The following is a 20,093-nucleotide window of genomic DNA, read 5'->3' on the forward strand; positions in this document are numbered from 1 at the left end:
GTAGGCCGGAAATTACAATACTTCATATCTCTACATTAGTGTAAAAAAAAAAAAAAAAGAAAAAAAAAAACACTTGTTTCGATCAGTGTTGATGATCTTTCCCGCGTAGATTCAAAATATTTCAAAAGACTGTCAACATGTTTTTTAAGATGCAATTGGAGTTTTTTTTATCTGTACTCTCAAAGTACATACCTGTATACAAATGACCGCAAAGTTTATTCATACCACATTCACACCTCATTTAGTTTATTCATACCTCATTTAGCTGGGAATGACACAAGTCAGAAGTTGTATTGAGCAATAGAAATAAAATAATCACCTGTTACATATTTTTTGCCAGTATTTTTGCAATCATCTTGGTAAAAAATCTTTGCCATTTTGATGTGTCATTTTCACAACAACAACAAAAAAAATATTCCCAATTAATTGTATGAACTCCAAATTGGGGTATGAATAAACTTTTCTGTGTATCCAAAGCCAATTGTGAGATACTTCTGTTTGTCCTACATTACGCACGTCTCCAAATATGTATTTTCTACTCTGTCGTGCCAAATTGTCTTTGGAGGGCTTGCAAATATTTTGTTCAAATTATTCGCTTTCATAAGCTCAAAAATGGTTCTCGAGATGATGGCGGACAAACGTTCAACCGCTGTAAACCGGAAACGATCTGAGTAGGGCATGATTATCTTAGCAAAGGCAGATTTATTATTATTATTATTATGATTATTATTATCATTAACTCATGTTGTCAGGTGTACCTAATGTTGCGGCCACTAACCGGTGGGCAACGTAGCGACTGCGGGCCAATTCCGGCCCCCCCTTAACATTTACACGATCAATCGCACTGTGATATTTTTATCTACGCAATGAAATATTTTCAAATTTGTTCCTGATGAACTCAAATGTAAATTGACTTGTACGTTGCAAAAGTATTTAACGATTGCATAATTAGTGAAGGGAATAATAATTAATGTGATATGAAGCCAATTTTTCTTCCAGCCCGTCAGTCTGTTTTCAAACCCAAATGAACCCAAAGGTTTGCCCACCCCTGCTGAATACGACTCCGACTTCCCCTCCGATGAAAGTACGGCGAGGATGCGGCGTGGGCGCCGGACAACAGCGAGGCCTCAGTGTGCAGGAATGACGAGAATGGGCCTCGTCGTCGCCCCCCCCCCCCCCCGGCCCCCCCTTCGCCGACGCCCACCGTGTTTTCCCCGTCCGGTTTTTCACTCACTCGAGTCTGACAACAACCAGACGGCCGCTTCCATGTGCAGGTCAGTGGCTCGCTTTTTAATCTTTGTTATTATTGCGCGGCACGGTGCCTCAGCTGGAAAGTTCTCACAGTTCTGAGGTCCGGGGTTCAATCCCGGACCCTGCCCGTGTGGAGTTTGCACGTTCTCGCCGTGCCTGCGTTGTCATGAGCGAGGCTTGGCCACTGCCAAGAGGGGCGTGGCCATGCCACTGTTGTGGGCGGGGACACCTGTCACCGTTCACAGCTGTTTCACATGAGGACTGTAATTAAACAGGCATTTAAGTTGGAGTTTTTGGCACTGACGTTTGCCAGTTTGTTGCCTTGCGTTAGTGAGTTTGGACTATGGTACCGTGTGCGGACAGTACTTCTGAAAAAAAAAAAAAAAAAACAAAACACTGGCCATTATGCCTTTGCCTCGGAGTCCTGCATTTGGGTCCTCCTCCGTGGGTTTTCTCCGGGCACTCCGGTTTCCTCCCACATCCCAAAAACATGCAACATCAATTGGACACTCTAAATTGCGCCTAGGTGTGATTGTGGGTGCGGCTGTTTGTCTCGATGTGCCCTGCGATTGGCTGGAAACCAGTTAAAGGGTGTGGCCCACCTCCTGCCCGTTGACAGCTGGGATAGGCGCCAGCACTCCTCGCGACCTTTGTGAGGATAATCTAAGAAATTGCTTACTTAGAATGCGCATGAAAAGTAGCAGTTATTCCATCCATCCATTCTCTTAGCCGCTTATCCTCACAAGGGTCGCGGGGATTGGGATGTGGGAGGAAACTGGAGTGCCCACCCGGAGAAAACCCACGCAGGCACGGGGAGAACATGCAAACTTCACACAGACGGTGCCGGGATTGAACCCGGGTCCTCAGAACTGTGAGGTCAGCTGGTCGACCGTGCCGCCCGATGAGGTAACATTGCATCTTTTAAATACAAACACACAAACATAGAGGAAAGATGGAAATATGTAATTGTACACATTTGGAGTTCATGTGTTGGGTTGGGTTGGGTTGGGGGGGTTCTAAGAGAGATTTGATAACCAAGCAGATTGTAAAGGGAAAAACAATAATCAAACGATGTCAAACAAAAATGTTATGAAGTTGGCAACATTTCCACAACTCGGGTAGCACTTCCTGCTGATCGCTCTTATTTTGGAAGACAAAACACACCACTTCCTAGAGCAAAAGTAGTGATTTAACGCAAATAAACATCACATGAAAGCACTAATAATGCGTAATTATGTACAACTTGAAAGTCTGCCCTTATTTTTAGTGTTTAGTTTTTTACTTTTGTGTTTTTATACAACTTTGTTTCGGCTGCAGTTGTGCTGAGTAAAATCATCTGAGTTGATGGCACCACTCCTCTCGAGCCTGACGGGATGGCTCCGTACAGTATTGGTCCACCTAAATAGTCTTTTGTCGCTCGGATCTTCTCCGGAAGGAATCGTAAACCCGCAACAAATGTTTGTTTGATTTCATTTTCCGCCAGGTTGCACTCTCCTCCCGTTCCCGCAACGTAAGAAGCGGCAGGCGAGGAAAGAATGAGCGCCTTTGAGCGGCTGTCGCTTTTAATCCCCCGCCGAGCAAAAGATCATCCCCGTCTTCCTCATTTTCCATGCGCTCCTTTGTCTGCCCCCGTCGAAAGGAAAAGCTTTGACATCGCGTCGTTTGGACGCGGGCGCGTCTCCTCCGACAGAGATCAAGAGAGGCAGTCGGGCGTCGACAGGTAAACAACAGTGGCGCTCGTATCACTTGAAAGGGGCTCTGGATCTTCACCCTGCTGATCATGTCGTTGGCGGTGAAACTTGGTTCTAGGGGTGTGCTGTTTTGTTCTGCACCACTGTGATGTCAAGTGCACGACGGTTTGCTCGCAAAAGTATTCAAAACAGCGCATAAAGCTCAGCTTATTTGGATTTTACAAAAACTTCCCCAGTCCCAGAGGGATCTCATTGTTCACAGTCAAAAGCATGGTCCAAAATGTATATCAAATCATATGTATAATTCTGGACTTAAACAAATGCCCGTCAGATATCAAAGCACTTTCGGTAGAATCGATGATGAGGGTGTGTGTGTGTGTGTGTGTGTGTGTGTTTAAATAATCATGAATGAAGAAAAATGAGCTACAGTGAAAAGTTCAAAAAAAATTCCTCCAGAGCAAAAGGACAGGTGCTTGAGCACCACTCGAGGTTGATGTGTGCACGTGCCTGACGTTGACGCATTCTTTAATTATGACACGATAGCGTTGATATTTTGGAAGCGGCGGGTTTGGCGCCCGTTGAAGGCCCTGGTTCCACATGCAAGGCACACCACTGATGACTTGTGAGCAGCGTAAAAGCTCATCCTAACAGACGCCCCCTTCAAGATTTTCACTCCTCTCTGCAGCTCACCGTGCGCCGGAGCAGCTCGTTCACGTGAGCGTCGTCCTTGGAGCAAACGCGGTCCGCGTCCGCAGAGGAACGGCGGAGAAAGGACTTCCCGACATCCCGCAAAGCCCTCCGGCATCTTCTCTACAAAGACGAGCTTTTCGTTACATCCCGGCGTTCCTTCTGCGTTACTGGACCGGACTGAGCCTGAAACTAGGCCGGATAATCTTGATCAGAAAGCAGAGGTGGACTTATCCGGTAGGGGTGAACATGGACTACGTACAAGTGCTGAACAAAATCCTCTATCCATCCATTCATTATCTTTTCTGCTTATCCTCATGAGGGTTATCCCAGCTGTCAACGGGCAGGGGGCGGGGTACACCCTGAACTGGTCGCCAGCCAATCGCAGGGCGCATGGAGACAAACAGCCGCACTCACAATCGCACCTATGGGCAATTTAGAGCGTCCAATCAATCTTCCATGTTTTGGGGAAGTGGGAGGAAACCGGAGTGCCCAACCCGGAGAAAAGCCACGCAGGCACGGAGAGAACGCGCAAGCTCGACACAGGCGGGGCCGGGATTGAACCCGGGTCCTCAGAACTGTGAGGCCAACGCTTTACCAGCTGTTCCACCGAGCTGCCCAAAATGCTTTATCTTAGCTATAAATAAACTAAATAAAATGCAGTCACCAAAGCTACACAAGCCTTTGGTGCAGGCAGCGTGGGGTCGATTCCCGCTCAGCCGTGGTGTCGATATCTGCCCTGTGGCGGACTGGCGACGAGTTCAGGTTGTAGTCCTCCTTTCGCTAGCTCGCATAGGCTCCAGCTTTCCCGCGACCCTTGTGAGGATAAGCGGCTTGGATAATGACATGACTTGGCGGTCACCAAAGCAAGAAAAAGCGCTTCTGGCAGCAAAACAATAAATAAAGTGATTAAAGTAAAATAGCAGAATTTTTTCTCGTGAGCACAAAGCTTTGCGTGGCTTTTCTCCGGACACTCCGGTTTCCTCCCACATCCCAAAAACACGCAACATTAATTGGACACTCCAAATTGCCCCAAGGTGTGATTGTGAGTGTGGCTGTTTGTCTACTATGTGCCCTGCGATTAGTTGGCGACCAGTTCAGGGTGTCCCCCGCCTCCTGCCTGTTGACAGCTGGGATAGGCTCTAGCACTCCACGCGACCCTTGTGAGGATAAGCGGCTAAGGAAATGGATGGATGGATGGATGGATGGGTTTTCCAATACTCTTGGTGCATCACTTTAAGGAATTTGTTCAATTCTTTTAGGCCAACTACGCTCGTAAATCTTGCTGGCAAGTCGAATGATCTTCTTTGTTTGTTTTGAGAAATCTTGCCTCGTCAAATTTTAATCAAGTATGTAATCAATATATTGCTCATTTGATTACTTTTTTTTCCCCCACAAGCCCAGTTTTTGCTGCGTTGTCCTGAGCACGGATATGAGAAAATGCACCCCGGACGGACGAGTCCCGCGACGTCTGCGGCCGGCGTCGAGGCCCGGAGAACGCGTCGGATCGAAGAGCGACATCCCGAAGAAGAAACTCTGTGGACATTATTCAACACATCACTCGGCGATTTTGAGTTTGAGCAGGACCGCAGCAAGACCCAAACAACGCGAGCTCCCTGGCGGGCGTACGCGGGAACACCATTTCAGACGTCTCTTGAGCAAGTTGGAGCTGCACCTCCAAACGTCAGTGAAGTGAGTGAGTACGTTTCTTAAAAAAAAAAAATAATAATAATAATCCTGCTGTCACGCAGCTGCCACCAAAGCACAACTTCCACCTCGACCAGGAGCTCTTCGACGGGCCGCCCGCGCCCGAACGCCCAACGAAGACCCGCCGGGAACGAGAGGATCCCTACTACGCCAGCATTTCGTACGCAGATGCGGTGTACGAGGGTGAGTACAAGAGCGAGGACGGAGGGGCCGTCATTGGGGCCGGGCGGCGCGATCGCGCGGACGTCGCTGCTTATCAGTGGGGTAGCAGACGTGTTGATTCAAGAAAATATTGGTAGGCGGAGTGCTTCAATGTGGCGCATGAAAATATGTAAAGGAGAAGGAAGAGCTGAGGAAGAATGCAAGTGCCTTCAGGTGATGTACACAAATGTGCACATATTATTACCATTATTATTTTGCTTATTGCTAATCTCATCCTCAGCCAGGTCTGCACAGACAGAATAGTAATATAGTACTGCCTTTGAAATATGAGTCACTCAACTTGAGTTGTTTGTTGAGGCATGAGCTGCCCTCAGAACATTTTCTTTTTGTTTTGTTTCGACTTACAAGTGCTGTCTGGTGTCAGGTGACTCAACTCCACAACAAAATGCAGTTTGGCAATTAGGAAATATTTTTTTTTAAACAATAATACATCAAAAACATTTTCAAGTTTCTTGTTTTTTTTTTTTTTTTGGTGCTAAATGTAAAAGTCACAACCAAACAAAATAAAGCACATGTGCATTTGAAACCCGAATATCCAACAGGAAACGCTGGAAGCGCACGTGCTAACAATTAGCTTCTTTGCAGTGGTGTTCTTCCCCTCTCACCAACAAATATGGAAACACAAACTTTGTACACGCTTGTAGATAGACAATAACAATACTCACAGTAATATATTGTAAAATTGATCCTCTGTGACGAATGACGACTCATCCTGCCGCACTGACGATTTCCGAGATGAGCCGCTTGTGCATTATGTTTGCATGTTTGCCCGATACCGCCCCCAGGTGGACAAGTCGCATACGACAGAATGACAACATCCATTGCAGGAGAAAGAATTACAAAAACGTTTTCATTCTTGGAAATCGATTTACCGTAATTCCTGTCCTACAGAGCGCACCTCATTATAAGCCTCACAAGTACATTTGGAAAGGAAATACCATTTGGTACATGCATATACCACAGCTGTGTAAAACCCGCAAGTGCCCACATTGAGATATTTACAAAGAAAGACGGTACACAGAGAGTTTGACGCTAGTGCCACCACGCTAGCTCCGCCGTGCTAACGCCAAAGCTACCGCAGCTGCGCTAATGCTAACGCAAGTGCCGTGCTAAAAAAAAAAAACCATACCTGTAAAAATCACCGAGACACGGCAGTAACAGGGCCGGACCGGTAAAAGTCACTTCCTCGGCACAAATATTCCACCGGTCTCAGTCTTACTTTTCCTGCTCGAGTGCCCCCTTGCGGCCGTTAGAAAAAATGCACAAATTTGCCGCATCACGCATAAGCCGCAGGGTAGAAAGTGTGTGGGAAAAAAATCGTGGCTCATTGGCCTGAAATTACGGTAATTATCTCATCGCTGTGTACAAATAAACTATGATATTATAAAGTGATTCCCTTCCCCAAAAAATGAAGGTCCGCTTCCTCGACGGTCCCGTTTTTGCACGCAACCCCCCCCCCCGCCTCGAATGAAGATGAAACGCGCCTCGGGAGGTGTGGTCGCATCGCGCGTGCGCGCCGCATCTTCCCACGCCCTCTTTGCGCTCGCGTCGTCTTGGTAACGGAGGAGAAAGAAAAGAGGGGAGGGGAAGGGAGGGGAGGGGTTGGGGCTCTCGGAGCCAGAGGAAAGGAAAAGAGGAGAGGAGAGGAGAGGAGAGGCACCCCCAACAATCCGCGCATCTCGCCACGTCGGAAGGAAGCTTACAACATTGTTGAAATTGGCGTCGTCGTCGTCGAAGGTTAGTCGGCGTGCAGCTGTTCGCCTTCACCGACCGGCATGTGGATCTTATTAGCCGCTAGCCGTCTTGTTTTGGCCTGGAAAAATGAAGGCGGGGTGGGGGTGCTTCCTCCGATGATGATGATGATGATGATGGGGTTGCATAGAATCAGAAGAAAGGCGCTTATCGCGGGGGTTGTTTTTGTGTGCGCAGCCGCTCACAGATGTCAAAGGCCTCCAGCCCGTCACCATCGGGTGGCGGCTTGCGATTTTTCGGCCCTGCGTGGCTCGCGCGTGTGGGAAAATGTGCGGTGGCGGCCGCCGGTGACCCGCAATCGCGTCGGGCCGGGTCTTGCTGGGGGAGGACGAAAACCACAAAAACGGCAGGAGAGCGGCCAGCTCCACATTCGGGCCTGCGGCACATATGTCAGGAGAGTCACATATGAAAAGAATATTTTTCCGACACTTGAGGATCAGATGCGTGATGCCGTGACAAGCCAAACGGATTTCACATTTTTTGACGTTATTAATATTATTTACCATCTGGTTGATTCAGACCAGACACTTTTTTTTTTTTTTTTATCACACACTTTGAGTGGTGTCACAGTCTCGCTTCATTTCATTTCTTTCCCCTTTTTCGTAATAGGGCCCATCGTAAATGTTGAACAATTATTGATATGTATTTTTATGGGGTTTCTGTGTTCCCTAAAATCTGCAGGACACAGTGGGAAAAAAAACAAAAACATTTTCAAGGAATGGCAAACAAAACGCTCTTCAATCTAATCCCAAACTTTGGCTTTCCTGCGAGGACTTTGCGTGTCCTTCCCGTGTTTTCTGCGGGTGCTCCGACTTCCTTCCTCACTCAAAAAACACGCATGTTTTTTTATAATTTGTTGTTTTTTTTTTAAGTGAAGACATATTTCTGAAGGCGGCACGGTGGAGCAGCTGGTTAAGCGTTGGCCTCACAGTTCTGAGGGACCCGGGTTCGATCCCGCCCCCGCCTGTGTGGAGCTTGCATGTTCTCCCCCTGCCTGCGTGGGTTTTCTCCGGGTGGGCACTCCGGTTTCCTCCCACATCCCAGCTGTTTGTGTCTACGTGCCCTGCGATTGGCTGGCGACCAGTTCAGGGTGTACCCCGCCTCTTGACAGCTGGGATAGGCTCCAGCACTCCTCGCGACTCTCGTGAGGATAAGCGGTGAAGAAAATGGAGGGCTGGATGGATATAATATACTGAGGCGGCACAGTTGATCAGCTGGAAAGTGTCGGCCTCACAGTTCTGAGGACCCGGGTTCGATCCCGGCCCCGCCTGTGTGGCGCTTGCGTGTCCTCCCCGTGCCTGTGTGGGTTTTTTCCGGGTGGGCACTCCGGTTTCCTCCCACATCCCAGAAACATGCAACATTAATTGGACACTCTAAATTGCCCCTAGGTGTGATTGCGAGTGCGACTGTTTGTCTTTATGTGCCCTGCGATTGGCTGGCGACAAGTTCAGGGTGGACCCCACCCCCCCCCTCCCTCCTGCCAGTTGACGACTGGGATAGGCTCCAGCACTCCCTCGTGAGGATAAGCGGCAAAGAAAATGCATGGATGAACATCCTTCTGAATTCGCCCTACGACCAAAATCAGCTGGCATCTGTTCCGTTCTAACCATCCTGCAGCAGAACTTGTACTGGCCTTCATTTTACTGGGCCAGTTGTGGCCCATGAGCCATGTTTCCCCTTCCCCGGTGTGGAGGAAGGAGAAGTAGGCGACCCAGCTGCTCCGGCGGCCTACTTCTCACAACACGTGACGGTAAACTTTCTGGATGATGTGATTTTCATCTTTTTGCTCCCCCGCAGACATGTCGGACATAGTTCCCCCAGAGGTGAGACCCAAACCGGTCGTCCCGGCCAAGCCCCCCAACGTGGGCGCCCCTTCCCCCTCCGCCCCCTTCCCGCATCAAGTGGGAGCGGGAGTCTCCGCGCCGCCCCCCAGCGCCATCCCGGTGCCCATCGGGAGCCACGGGGGCTCTCACGCCGTCGGGGGTCACGGCCACGGCGGGGGGTCGGCGCTGCTGGGGTACATCGGCATCGACGCCATCATCGAGCAGATGCGCAAGAAGACCATGAAGACGGGCTTCGACTTCAACATCATGGTCGTCGGTGAGCGCGAACGGCGAGGTCGAATCTCGCGAGATCTCGGAAACGCGTGTGCGAGATTTCAGATGAGGGAGGAGCCGAAGAAGCGGAGGGCAAACTGTGGCCTGCGGGCCACGTGGGGCCCGCTATGCTCTTTATTCCGGCGCAACGGGGGATTTACGATCGAGAGTCGTGTCATATTTGACGTGAAGTATTTGAACAACCTGCTATATTGCAAGTTCTTAGAAATCATGGCGGCGTCTGACATTTTCATCGTAGATGCATGTCCACTATGAGAGAGATCATCTAAAAAGAAAAATCCAGAAAGTATGATTTTTTTTAACAATTTATTTGTGTGATACAGCTGCAAATAAGTATTTGTACACCTGAAAAAAAAACAATGTTAATATTTGGTACAGTAGCCTTTGTTTGCAATTTCCTGTAGTTGTTCACCAGGTTTGCACACACTGCAGGAGGGATTTTGGCCCACTCCGCCACACAGATCAGACGAGTTTCTTGGCTGAGTTTCAGCTCCCTCCAAAGATTTTCTATCGGGTTTAGGTCTGGGGACTGGCTAGGCCGCGCCAGAACCTTGATATGCTTCTTCCGGAGCCTGGCCGTGCGCTTCGGGTCATTGTCACGTTGAAAGACGCAGCCACGACCCATCTTCAATGCTCTGACTGAGGGAAGACCCGTCAATCCGCCTTTAAAAGTCCACCTCCGCCCCGCGTATTATCCTGAATCAGATGCACTTGTGTGAGGTCCTTAGCTGCATGAAGACACCTGCCCATCCCATACAATCAGTAAGACTCAAACTTGTAACATGGCCAAGACCAAAGAGCTGTCCAAAGACACCAGAGACAAAAAAAAAATTGTACAACTCCACACGGCTGGAATTGGAGAAATCGTTACAAAATGGAAGAAGCTGAACACGACGGTCAGTCTCAATCGGAGTCGAGCCCCGTGCAAGACGTCACCTCGCGGGGTCTCAATGATCCTTAGAAAGGGGAGGAATTAACCCCTGGACTACACGGCAGGACTTGGTCAATGACCTGAAAAAGAGCTGGGACCACCGTGACTGTTGGTAATACACGAAGACGTCACGGTTTGAAATCACGCATGGCACGCAAGGTTCCCCTGCTTAAACCAGCACACGTCAAGGCCCGTCTTCAGTTTGCCACAATGACCGTTTGGACTCATGGGAGAAGGTTTTGTGGTCAGATGAGACCAAAATGGAACTATTTGGTCATAATTCCACTAACCGTGTTTGGATGAAGACCAATGATGAGTTCTATCCCAAGAACACCATCCCTACTGCGAAGCACGACGGTGGTAGCATCACGCTTTGGGGGACAGGACAACTGCACTGTATATCTGTTGCATCTTATATTTATTATATCACATCTCAGGTCACAGCGGTCTGGGGAAGTCGACTCTGGTCAACACCTTGTTTAAGTCCCAGGTGAGCAGGAGGAGTGCCGGCTGGTCCCGCGACGACAAGATCCCCAAAACTGTGGAAATCAAATCGGTGTCTCACGGTGAGTCCGTGCAGCATTTCTAGTTTTTCTATTTTTAGAAGGCAGAAGAACATACTTGGCAAGTCAAGCTCACGCACGTTGTTGATATGGCAGCTTTTCATCAACGCGCGCCGTCAGGAGAACCGAAATATCTCTGAGCTCACTTTTTACTCTCTGAATAACTTTTACCTGTTGTATAAGTTTGTGTTTGATCCTTTTTTTAAAAAAAAAAAAAAAAAAAAACATTCTATTTTACTATCGTGTGTAGAGGAAGGCAAATTTAAGAAACGCAACGGACGGATGAACACAACAACGCAGAGTGAGCGAGCCAATCGCATGAAGCCATTCTGGCAGGAAATGACATCATGCATCACTTTTATGGCTGTCGTGGCAGACATTTGAATGACTTTTGTCGCTTTTGTCTCTCTTGGTGATAGTTTGGAACAACAATGGCCTGCTGGCTTGTGCTGAAATTGGTTATGATATTCGATATGTATCGCTGAATTCGTAGCCGTGGTCCTTGGAACAAAAACGCGGCTAACTATTAGCGTGAAATCCCCACGGCGCCATCCGAAATATGCACATCAGGTGCTGCCGTCAAGCATGTTCACCCGATGACGAAAAGCTTCAACGTGACAAATGTTTTTAGTCATCAGCCGTCCTCGATTGTCCTTGACTGGATCCGTTTCCGTGACCCCCCCCCAGTCATGTTCCGAGCGGACGGTGACGCGGAGGCGGTCACTCTTTGCTACAGAACCTCCCTGTCGGCCCAACGTTTTTGCCTTCCTCGAAGCTGCAAACCTTCGCTAAAGCTCTGGATGTGCGCGAGGATCCGCCTTCGCGATTTAGAGCACCAGCGGTGATAAATCAGCGATAATCCGCCTGGGTGGTCCGTTTTTATGTCCACATTTGCGGCGGCAAAGGACACTTCAACATTTTTTCGCAGTAAATGGAACCATTCAATGGCGGCACGGTGGCACAGCTGAAAGCGTTGGGCTCACAGTTCTGAGGTCCCGGGTTCAATCCTGGACCTCCCTGTGTCGAGTTTGCATGTTCTCCCCGTGCCTGCGTGGGTTTTCTCCGGGTGGGCACTCCGGTTTCCTCCCACATCCCAAAAACATGCGACATGAATTGGACACTCTAAATTGCCCCTAGGTGCGATTGTGAGTGTGACTGTTTGTCTGCATGTGCCCTGCGATTGGCTGGCGACCAGTTCAGGGTGTGCCCCGCCTCCTGCCCGATGACAGCTGGGATTGGCTCCGGCACTCCTCGCGACCCTCGTGAGGATTAGCGGTGAAGAAAATGGATGGATGAACATCTTTCTGAATGTGCCCTACGATCAGCCCACGGCCCAAAATCAGTTGCACTGATTGTGAGTGGGGCTGTTTGAAAGCTGGGATGGGTTCCAGCACCCCCGCGACCCTCGTGAGGATAAGCGCCAAAGAAAACGGAAGAATGGATGTAACCATTCAATCAGTGAACCATCCGAATTCTGTAGCGCTTGCCCTAATTAAGACGTTATTCCAGCAACTAACCCAAAACCTGGAACCTGGAACCTGGAACCTGCGTGTCATTTTATTCTTCTGAAATGGAGGTTACTTTCGGCTTGTCCCTTTCGGGGTCGCCACAGCGTGTCATCTCAGATGAACGCACATATATGTTTGGCACAATTTTTACTTCCTGACACAAGCATTCTCAGTGGGACACGAACCCACAACCCCTGCTGCTCTAACCACTGAGCTACGGGGCCTCCTTTAATTTTATTTTTCTGAAATAATGACGCTAAATCGGTTTCTATTTTGTTCAATTTCCCAAGTTCAAGTCCAAGTTGATTTCGCGAGTACGCTAAGACGTCTCTTCGTTTGTTTTTTTTTTTTGTTTGTTTTTTTGATTCTTTGGATACGCAGTTATCGAGGAAGGCGGCGTGAAAATGAAGCTGACCGTTGTGGACACGCCGGGTTTCGGGGACTTGATCAACAACGACAACTGGTGGGTGGAGCAACTTCCTCGCTCCGCGTGCAAAATTCTAGACTTCTAAACTATGGCGGCAATTTTTCATTTTTATTTTTAAAATCTGCTCATCCTTTTCCATTTGCGTGCCACAGCTGGGAGCCCATTTCCAAGTACATCAACGAGCAGTACGAGAAGTTCCTCAAGGAGGAGGTGAACATTACCAGAAAGAAGCGCATCCCGGACACCCGAGTCCACTGCTGCCTCTACTTCATCTCCCCGACCGGACACACGTAAGCGCTCGTTCGGCCCGGCCCGAGTCGACCTCGCCACCGGCGTTTCGGTCGGCCGATTCCCGGAGCGGTGAAGGTTAATGAGACAGATGAGAGAGGACGACTTTATCCCGCCGCGTCCGTCTGCCATTTGGATTATTAGCGCTCGCGGATTCGAGGGTGCCGCCGTTCTGATCTTTCCTTCCTGGACAGGCTGCGGCAGCTCGACGTGGAGTTCATGAAGCGCTTGAGTCACTCCGTCAACATCATTCCTGTGATAGCCAAGGCCGACACCATGACCCCCGAAGAGCGGCACGACTTCAAACAGCGGGTGAGCTAAAAACCGCAAACCTCGCCGTGACCTTTGACGTCGACGATGCTGGTTATCAGAAATGGTTGAAATTCTTTGCAAGTTCCAAGCGGACGTCTTGCTGCAGGCTATCAAAATGGAAACAAAGGTGCTAACGCAGATAAAGAAGTAAAGGTGAACGTGCAAGAATGCCACACGGGAAAGACGTTCGGCACATGACGCAGGAAGTGCACGTTACATAAATAGTACCGAAATTTCCGGCCTATAAGCCGCAAATTTTTTCCACACGCTTTCAACCCTGCGGTTCATTCGGTGAAGCGACTAATTTGAACGTTTCTTCTAACGGCCGCAATGGGGGCACTCGAGCGGAAAAGGTAAGAGCGAGACCGGTGGAATATATGTGCCGAGGAAGTGACTTTTACCGGCCCGGCCCTGTTAGCGCAGCGCTAGCGTGTTGCTGCCATGTCTCGGGGATTTATATCAGTATGTTTGTTTTTTTTTTAACTGGCCCTGTTAGCGCGGGGCGTTAGCGTGGGGCTAGCGTTAGCACGGCGCTAGCATTAGTATTAAACTATCTTTGTACCATCTTTCTAAATAAAATAGTAAATAAGTTTTTTTTTTGTAAAAATGGTAAATATCTCGTGTTTCAATGTGGGCACTTGCAGCTTTTACACAGCTGGGGCCTGTGTATGTACCAAATGGTATTTATTTCCGGGAATTACGGTACATTATACATATTTGCAGTCAGTGTGATTTGTCGGGTGCGCACGCGCCCACGCACCATAGCACTCGCAAATCTGCACAGTTGAGCACAAAAAAAATCACCCGCATAAAATTTGTTACAAGTAGAAATACATAGATATTGCAAGACGTCACTTATTTTGTGTCGTCTTGACCAATGTTCCATCGAAGCTGTGCAACTGCGCAATTGCGCACTTGTCGCACACTCTCAGCACACATGAAAACCGATCCAGCGTGACGTCTTTTTTTAACACGGAAGCACACGGTCTCTTAACAACAAGCTGCTGCTCGGCCTACATCTACTTCCTAGTTTACCTGACACCCCCCCCCCCCCCGCCCCCTCCGCTCTTAAAGGGGTACACTCATAATTACAAACAGAACACACACCCGCAACTTTATATCTACGAGCATGATTGACCACACCCGTACATTTTCCAAATTTTGGTTGACTGTATTTGCTTGCGTAAAGGGGTCTTGAAAATAGGTCAACAAAGGCGCAGGGGATGCACGCGTGCTAACGTCCGTTAAGGTTGCGCTAGTATCAGTTTTTTATGGGTGCGAAGATGAATGCCTTTTCAATACATTTTGCTACTTTGCGTGCAAAAAGTTGCTCGGCACTGTTGTGCTTCAAGCAAGTTTTCACACCAAGACAGTAAAGTAAAGTACGTTGTAGGCCTCAGCGTTCAGCAAACGTTATTTTACATGACTGTAACGTTGTTTGATCGTTCAGACTGTACTTAATTACATTCATTTGCCGAGCCGCTTATCCTCACGAGGGTCGCGGGAGTCCATCCCGGCTGTCGACGGGCAGGCGGCGGGGTACACCTTCGACACAGGGCACGCGGAGACAGACAACAGTTGCACCCGCAATGACACCTATTGGCAATTTCATGTCGTCAATGGATGCTTTTTTGGGTGGGGGTGAGGGAGGAAAGCGGCGTGCCCGCCCGGAGAAGGTCGAAGGCAAACGTCGGCTTTCCTCATGTTGCGATTTTGTGACGCAGGTGAAGAAGGAGCTGGAGATGAACGGCATCGAGTTTTACCCGCAGAAAGAGTTCGACGAGGACATGGAGGACAAGAGCGACAACGACAAGATCCGAGTAAGCCGTTTTGTGCCGCGGGCCGCAGTCAACCCGGTGGTCCACCCGTCGTCTTTTCCGTCCGCAGGAGGCGATGCCCTTTGCTGTGGTGGGCAGCGACAAAGAATACCAAGTCAACGGCAAGCGAGTTCTGGGGAGGAAAACCGCGTGGGGGGTTGTGGAAGGTGGGCGCAACTTCTTCTGACCTTTGCACACTGAGAAGGTCCGCCGAGGGCTCAAGATTGTGTTTTTCTTTGCTTTTGTCGCAGTGGAAAATATGAATCACTGCGAGTTCGCCCAGCTCAGAGACTTCATCATCAGGTAAATATATATCATTTTTAATTGTCAGTGCATTGAATCCATCACGACTGGACCGTTGCGGTTGTGTGATGAGGCATTTTGGATCCTCCTCATTACGACTACACGAGTTGGCATTGTTGTTGTTGTGGAAACTTTTTATCCTCAAAGTCGGAGGCAGGCCCCCCCAACCACGAAAGATCCGAACTCTTCAACCTTCGCGAAGACGCGAGGCCTCCCGTTCTGGCGCGATTGCCCTCGTTCATATTTTGTTCAGTCGTACAAATGGTGCTCGACGCACCTGAATATTCCCCCGCGTGTCTGAGTTTTTTCGAGTGCGCGGTAAGTTGCGAGGTCAAAGAGAAAATAGGGAGGTTTACGTAGGTTAACGTGTGGCCGCAACACGCTTCCGTGTACGGGGGCTGAAGCCCATCCCAGCGGTTTATTTTCTTTTTTTTTTTTTTTTTTTAATACGCATTGGACTCATTTGAGAACAATGCATATTTAAAAAAAAAAAAAAAAGCCTGTCACGGAGAAGTTTAACGTGTGGCCGCAACACGCTTCCGTGTACGAGGAGCCGCCTCGCTGTCTTTTTTTTTTTCCCAATCAAAGTTAATGAATGCGAGTTTGTGTAAAACCAGGGGTCATTTATATAAATATTGGTATTTGTATTGATTAAAAATCTGAGTGGCTCCGTCACTATGTGGGATTTATTCTTGATTGAGAACAGATCCAGCAACGAAGTACTTGTAGGCGTCCAGACTTTTCTACGCTTTCAAACTCTTCCGTGTAAATCTCGACGACTTACTCACCGGATCCACGTGTAGATCCGGTTTTCCAAGACAAGCGCAAGCAGGGTAATAGTCCAATTTGTTATTGCCGAAAACATCGACTTCGGCGTTAAATACGGGTCCCCTATGCCGAGTTTATCTAATTTTTCCACGTACCATCGTTTATTATCACCTTCTAAATGTTTAACGGCATCGGACAAAACTCCGGGAGACGTATTTTTGTGTCGTCTCCAACCGACTTAGCATCGAACAATGCTTTGTTTGACCGTCAGTACGGCCAGTCACGTGACTTCGGTGACGTAGGTGCACGAGCTCTGTCGCCTCACCCCTCTACTTTTGAGTAAATAACGCGTGCGGTTGAATTGGTCACATTTGTCATCTTGACCTGACTTGACCGCGCTTCGCTTGAACTCCAAGTCACTCGCGTTTGTTTTCCGCAGATCTCACCTGCAGGACCTGAAGGAGGTGACCCACAACATTCACTACGAAACGTACCGCGCCAAGCGGCTCCACGAGAACGGAGGCCTGCACCCCGTCGACACCCAGGAAAGCAACCTGTAAGCAGCCCCCGACGGACGTGGCCGCCGTTTTACCACCGTGACTGGCATCGCTGCATGATTGAAACACTACGAAATGCGTACATATCAGCGTGATTTCATGTTATTTAAAAACGAAAAAAAGGGGAAAAAAAACTTGCTTGTTGAAGTAAGTCAATATTTGGGTGTGCCGCCCAGAGTTTTGGTGCCAAAATACAAAAGACTGCCAATGCCTTGAAACTGCTTGTTGATTGGTTGAAACTTCAGAGCCGTCTCAGAGAAAACGTGTCATTATGTTTGGTTCAGTGTGTACATACCGTAATTCCCGGCCTACGGAGCGCACCTGGTTATAAGCCTCACCCAGTACATTTGTAAAGGAAATACCATTTGGTACATACAGTACCTGGGCCGCAGCTGTGTAAAAGACAAAGAAAAACGGTACACAGAGAGTTTAACGCTAACACTAGCGCCGTGCTAAGGCTAACGCTGGCGACACCGCGCTAAGAGGGCCGTTTTAAAAAAAAAAAACATAGTGGTAAAAATCAGAGACACGGCAGTAACACGCTAGCGCAGCGCAAACAGGATCTAAAAAAATAAAATAAAATAAAAGACTGGATAGCGCATACTTATCTAGCGGTATGTCGATTGGTTGAAGTCAGTTGGCCTCCATCTTGGTACTCCCAAAACGTTTGGAGGACACGGTTTACAGGTTGGATTATGGCAGGGTTTTTCCTCAAAGTTTGGCATGTAGAATTGAAACTGGACGTGTGCGCTTGACATTTTTTCACTTCTGCTAACATGAACGATTTTTAATTTGACTTGGCAAGTGCAAAGGAAAGACGTAGAACACCGTGACTATCAAGAAACCTCTCATATTACCTTGGACCCGGTTTCCGTGACATGTTAACTTTTCCCAAAATACGCTGTGTGCACGATCATCATCATAACATAGCAAAAAACTAAGCATTTTTTGTCATAAAAACGTTAAATTTTAAGTCATTCAGTTAGATAGATTTTGGGAAATAAGGACTCGCAAATACATGCTCAACGCATTCTTCATTTGTTGTCACTGCGACGGAAAATTTCAACTTGTTTCCTTGCATTTGAAAATCAAATTCAATTTGCAGAGTTCTGAATTATGAAATTCATCGAAAATTTCACAGAAAATGTGTTTTCCTGCTTATCCGCTGATGAAGTTTGGGAAAATGTTGACGTCGCTTTTTCGCAAAAAACCGTCTGCCTATAAAGGTGAAGCAGAGAGTGAACAGTGAACAACAACAACCGGAAACAAAACTTTGTTCAAGTGAATTGAGCTCATCAGAAAATAAAACAACCCTTTACAAACAAACTTGAACAGTGTCAAAGTACGCTGCACAGGTCGGCATGCTTGTTTTGGGAGTATCAAGATGGCGGATGGCGACTTCAGTTTTTGGTGGCCAATGAGCCACCCATTCTTTTTGATTTTTGATTTATTTTTTTAAGACCAGCGAGGCGGACCGGTAAAAGTCACTTCCTCGGCACGTAGATTCCACCTGGTCTCACTCTTACCTTTTCCACTCGAGCGCCCCCTTCCGGCCGTTAGAAAAAAAATTCACAAATTCGCGGCATCAACCGCATAAACCGCAGGGGTTGAAAGCGTGTGGGGGGGAGAAGTCGCGGCTTGAAGGCCGGAAATTACGGTAAATATTTTTGTTTTTGTGACCGACGGACGTTTACGATCTTTTAATGAGTTCAATCACAATCGTGATTAATTTCTGCCTCGAGGAGACATTTCATCACATTTATCGTTGCAATGATTATATTGTAATTGACACGCAGAACTTCAAATATTCAAACAAGTCAGCACGATGAGCTCAAATTATTATTTAATAAGATGATAAATAAATGCATTTACAAGAGCACGTTTAAAGTGACCTAACATAACATTTAACTGGCATCCACCTTTGACCGGAAGAAGTTTATTCATTTCGTTTCGAACCTGGAAAAAGCCCAATTCTGACGTGAGGGAATTGCCATACCACTTCCCACCGCTTGGCGGCAGCGTTTGGCCATTTTTCTCTCGGGATCCTCGCAAGAAGTTGACAAAGATGATTTATTGCAGCCATTTTTGCTATTATTGCTCATAGTTTCCAAATATGTCGATGTCCATACGGTCGCAATTAATCCCGATTGAGGTCATACGAATTGTGGAAGTATTTTACAAAATTTCAACAATGCACATGTTCAAGTGTTTGTTTTATGTTCAGAACAAAATTGTACTGGACTGGACTTTTTTTTTCTTTTTCCTGTAGAGCAGAAATATGCAAAAAAAAAAAAAAAATACAGGAAATTGTACCAATCAGGTTCTTTTTGGAGGGATGAATAATTTTTTTTATTCAAACAAACACGAGCATTTTGTGTGATTTGAGACGTAGTTGTTTGTGGATTTTAGTGGAGTCGCGAAAAATGTAAAGAAATAGTGTGAGATGATTTTTTTTCCCCTCGTCTGTTTACTTGTGCATGTTCGAATCCTAAAGGTCTGCGAGCCTCGACCCAACCACTGCACTCCTACATCGACCATTTGCGACCGTGTCACGTTTCGGTATCAACACTAACTGCTTTCTGCAACTATGGCAGCCCGCGATGGACAGATTGCGCATCGTTTTGACTTTCAATTAGTTATAACCTTTTTTTCAGGTTTCCTGTGAAACATCGAGATATAATTTGCAACACTGGAATCTCTTTTTGTATTTGTCTTATTTATTGGAATTTATTTAATAAACGTGCATTCCCATGGAAATCTTTTCCTCTGAATGTTGTTTTCATTGCAACTTTACGGCTTGTGGGACGTCAGCCCTGATTTCAAAAATGTATTTCATCTGGAGGCGGCGCGGTGGAGCAGCTGGAAACCGTCAGCCTCATAGTCCCGAGGACCCGGGTTCAATCCCGGGCCCTGAAAACTCTCAAATTGCCCTTAGGTGTGATTGGTCGACTGATTGTTTGTCTCGAGGTGCCCTGCGATTGGCTGGCAATCAGTTCAGGGTGTACCCTGCTTCCTTCCCTATGACGGCTGGGATAGGCTCCAACAGTCCCCACGACCCTTGTGAGGATAAGCAGCTAAGAAAATGGATGGATATTTCATCTGGAGGCGCGTGGGTACAATTGGATCTCAGGTGGTGCTCCCGTCTTGGTTTTCTTCAGGTCCTCTTAGTTCCTCCCTCATTCACCCAAAAAA

At 47.7% G+C, this 20,093-nt stretch overlaps 1 protein-coding gene across 4 annotated transcripts; it reads left to right on the forward strand.

Annotated features, from left to right (window-relative positions):
• The first annotated feature begins 3,828 nt into the window (after window positions 1-3,828).
• septin3 (septin 3) lies at window positions 3,829-19,646 on the forward strand. Of its 4 annotated transcripts, none has more exons than XM_061829774.1 (12): window positions 3,829-3,866; window positions 5,029-5,321; window positions 5,381-5,519; window positions 9,108-9,410; window positions 10,796-10,924; window positions 12,811-12,892; window positions 13,009-13,146; window positions 13,339-13,456; window positions 15,181-15,276; window positions 15,344-15,440; window positions 15,525-15,576; window positions 16,784-19,646. In XM_061829774.1, exons 2-12 carry the CDS (start codon window positions 5,070-5,072, stop codon window positions 16,902-16,904), a joined length of 1,527 nt encoding a protein of 508 aa, XP_061685758.1. In that variant the 5' UTR covers window positions 3,829-3,866; window positions 5,029-5,069; the 3' UTR covers window positions 16,905-19,646. The 4 variants fall into 4 exon arrangements, with proteins under 4 accessions (XP_061685758.1, XP_061685759.1, XP_061685760.1 ...); XM_061829775.1 differs by having other exon boundaries at window positions 5,029-5,312; XM_061829776.1 differs by lacking the exons at window positions 3,829-3,866; window positions 5,029-5,321; window positions 5,381-5,519 and adding an exon at window positions 5,563-5,711.
• Window positions 19,647-20,093: the final 447 nt, after the last annotated feature.

This window comes from Syngnathoides biaculeatus, chromosome 9, assembly GCF_019802595.1.
Source record: "Syngnathoides biaculeatus isolate LvHL_M chromosome 9, ASM1980259v1, whole genome shotgun sequence".
In the NCBI taxonomy this organism is placed as follows: Eukaryota; Metazoa; Chordata; class Actinopteri; order Syngnathiformes; family Syngnathidae; genus Syngnathoides; species Syngnathoides biaculeatus.

Bases quoted from the DNA above. Each gene is read 5' to 3' on its own strand.
- septin3 (XM_061829774.1), top strand. From the start codon at position 5,070: ATGCACCCCGGACGGACGAGTCCCGCGACGTCTGCGGCCGGCGTCGAG. The intron at 10,925-12,810 runs GTGAGTCCGTGC...TTGGATACGCAG, and splicing joins AATCAAATCGGTGTCTCACG to TTATCGAGGAAGGCGGCGTG. The intron at 15,577-16,783 runs GTAAATATATAT...TGTTTTCCGCAG, and splicing joins CTCAGAGACTTCATCATCAG to ATCTCACCTGCAGGACCTGA.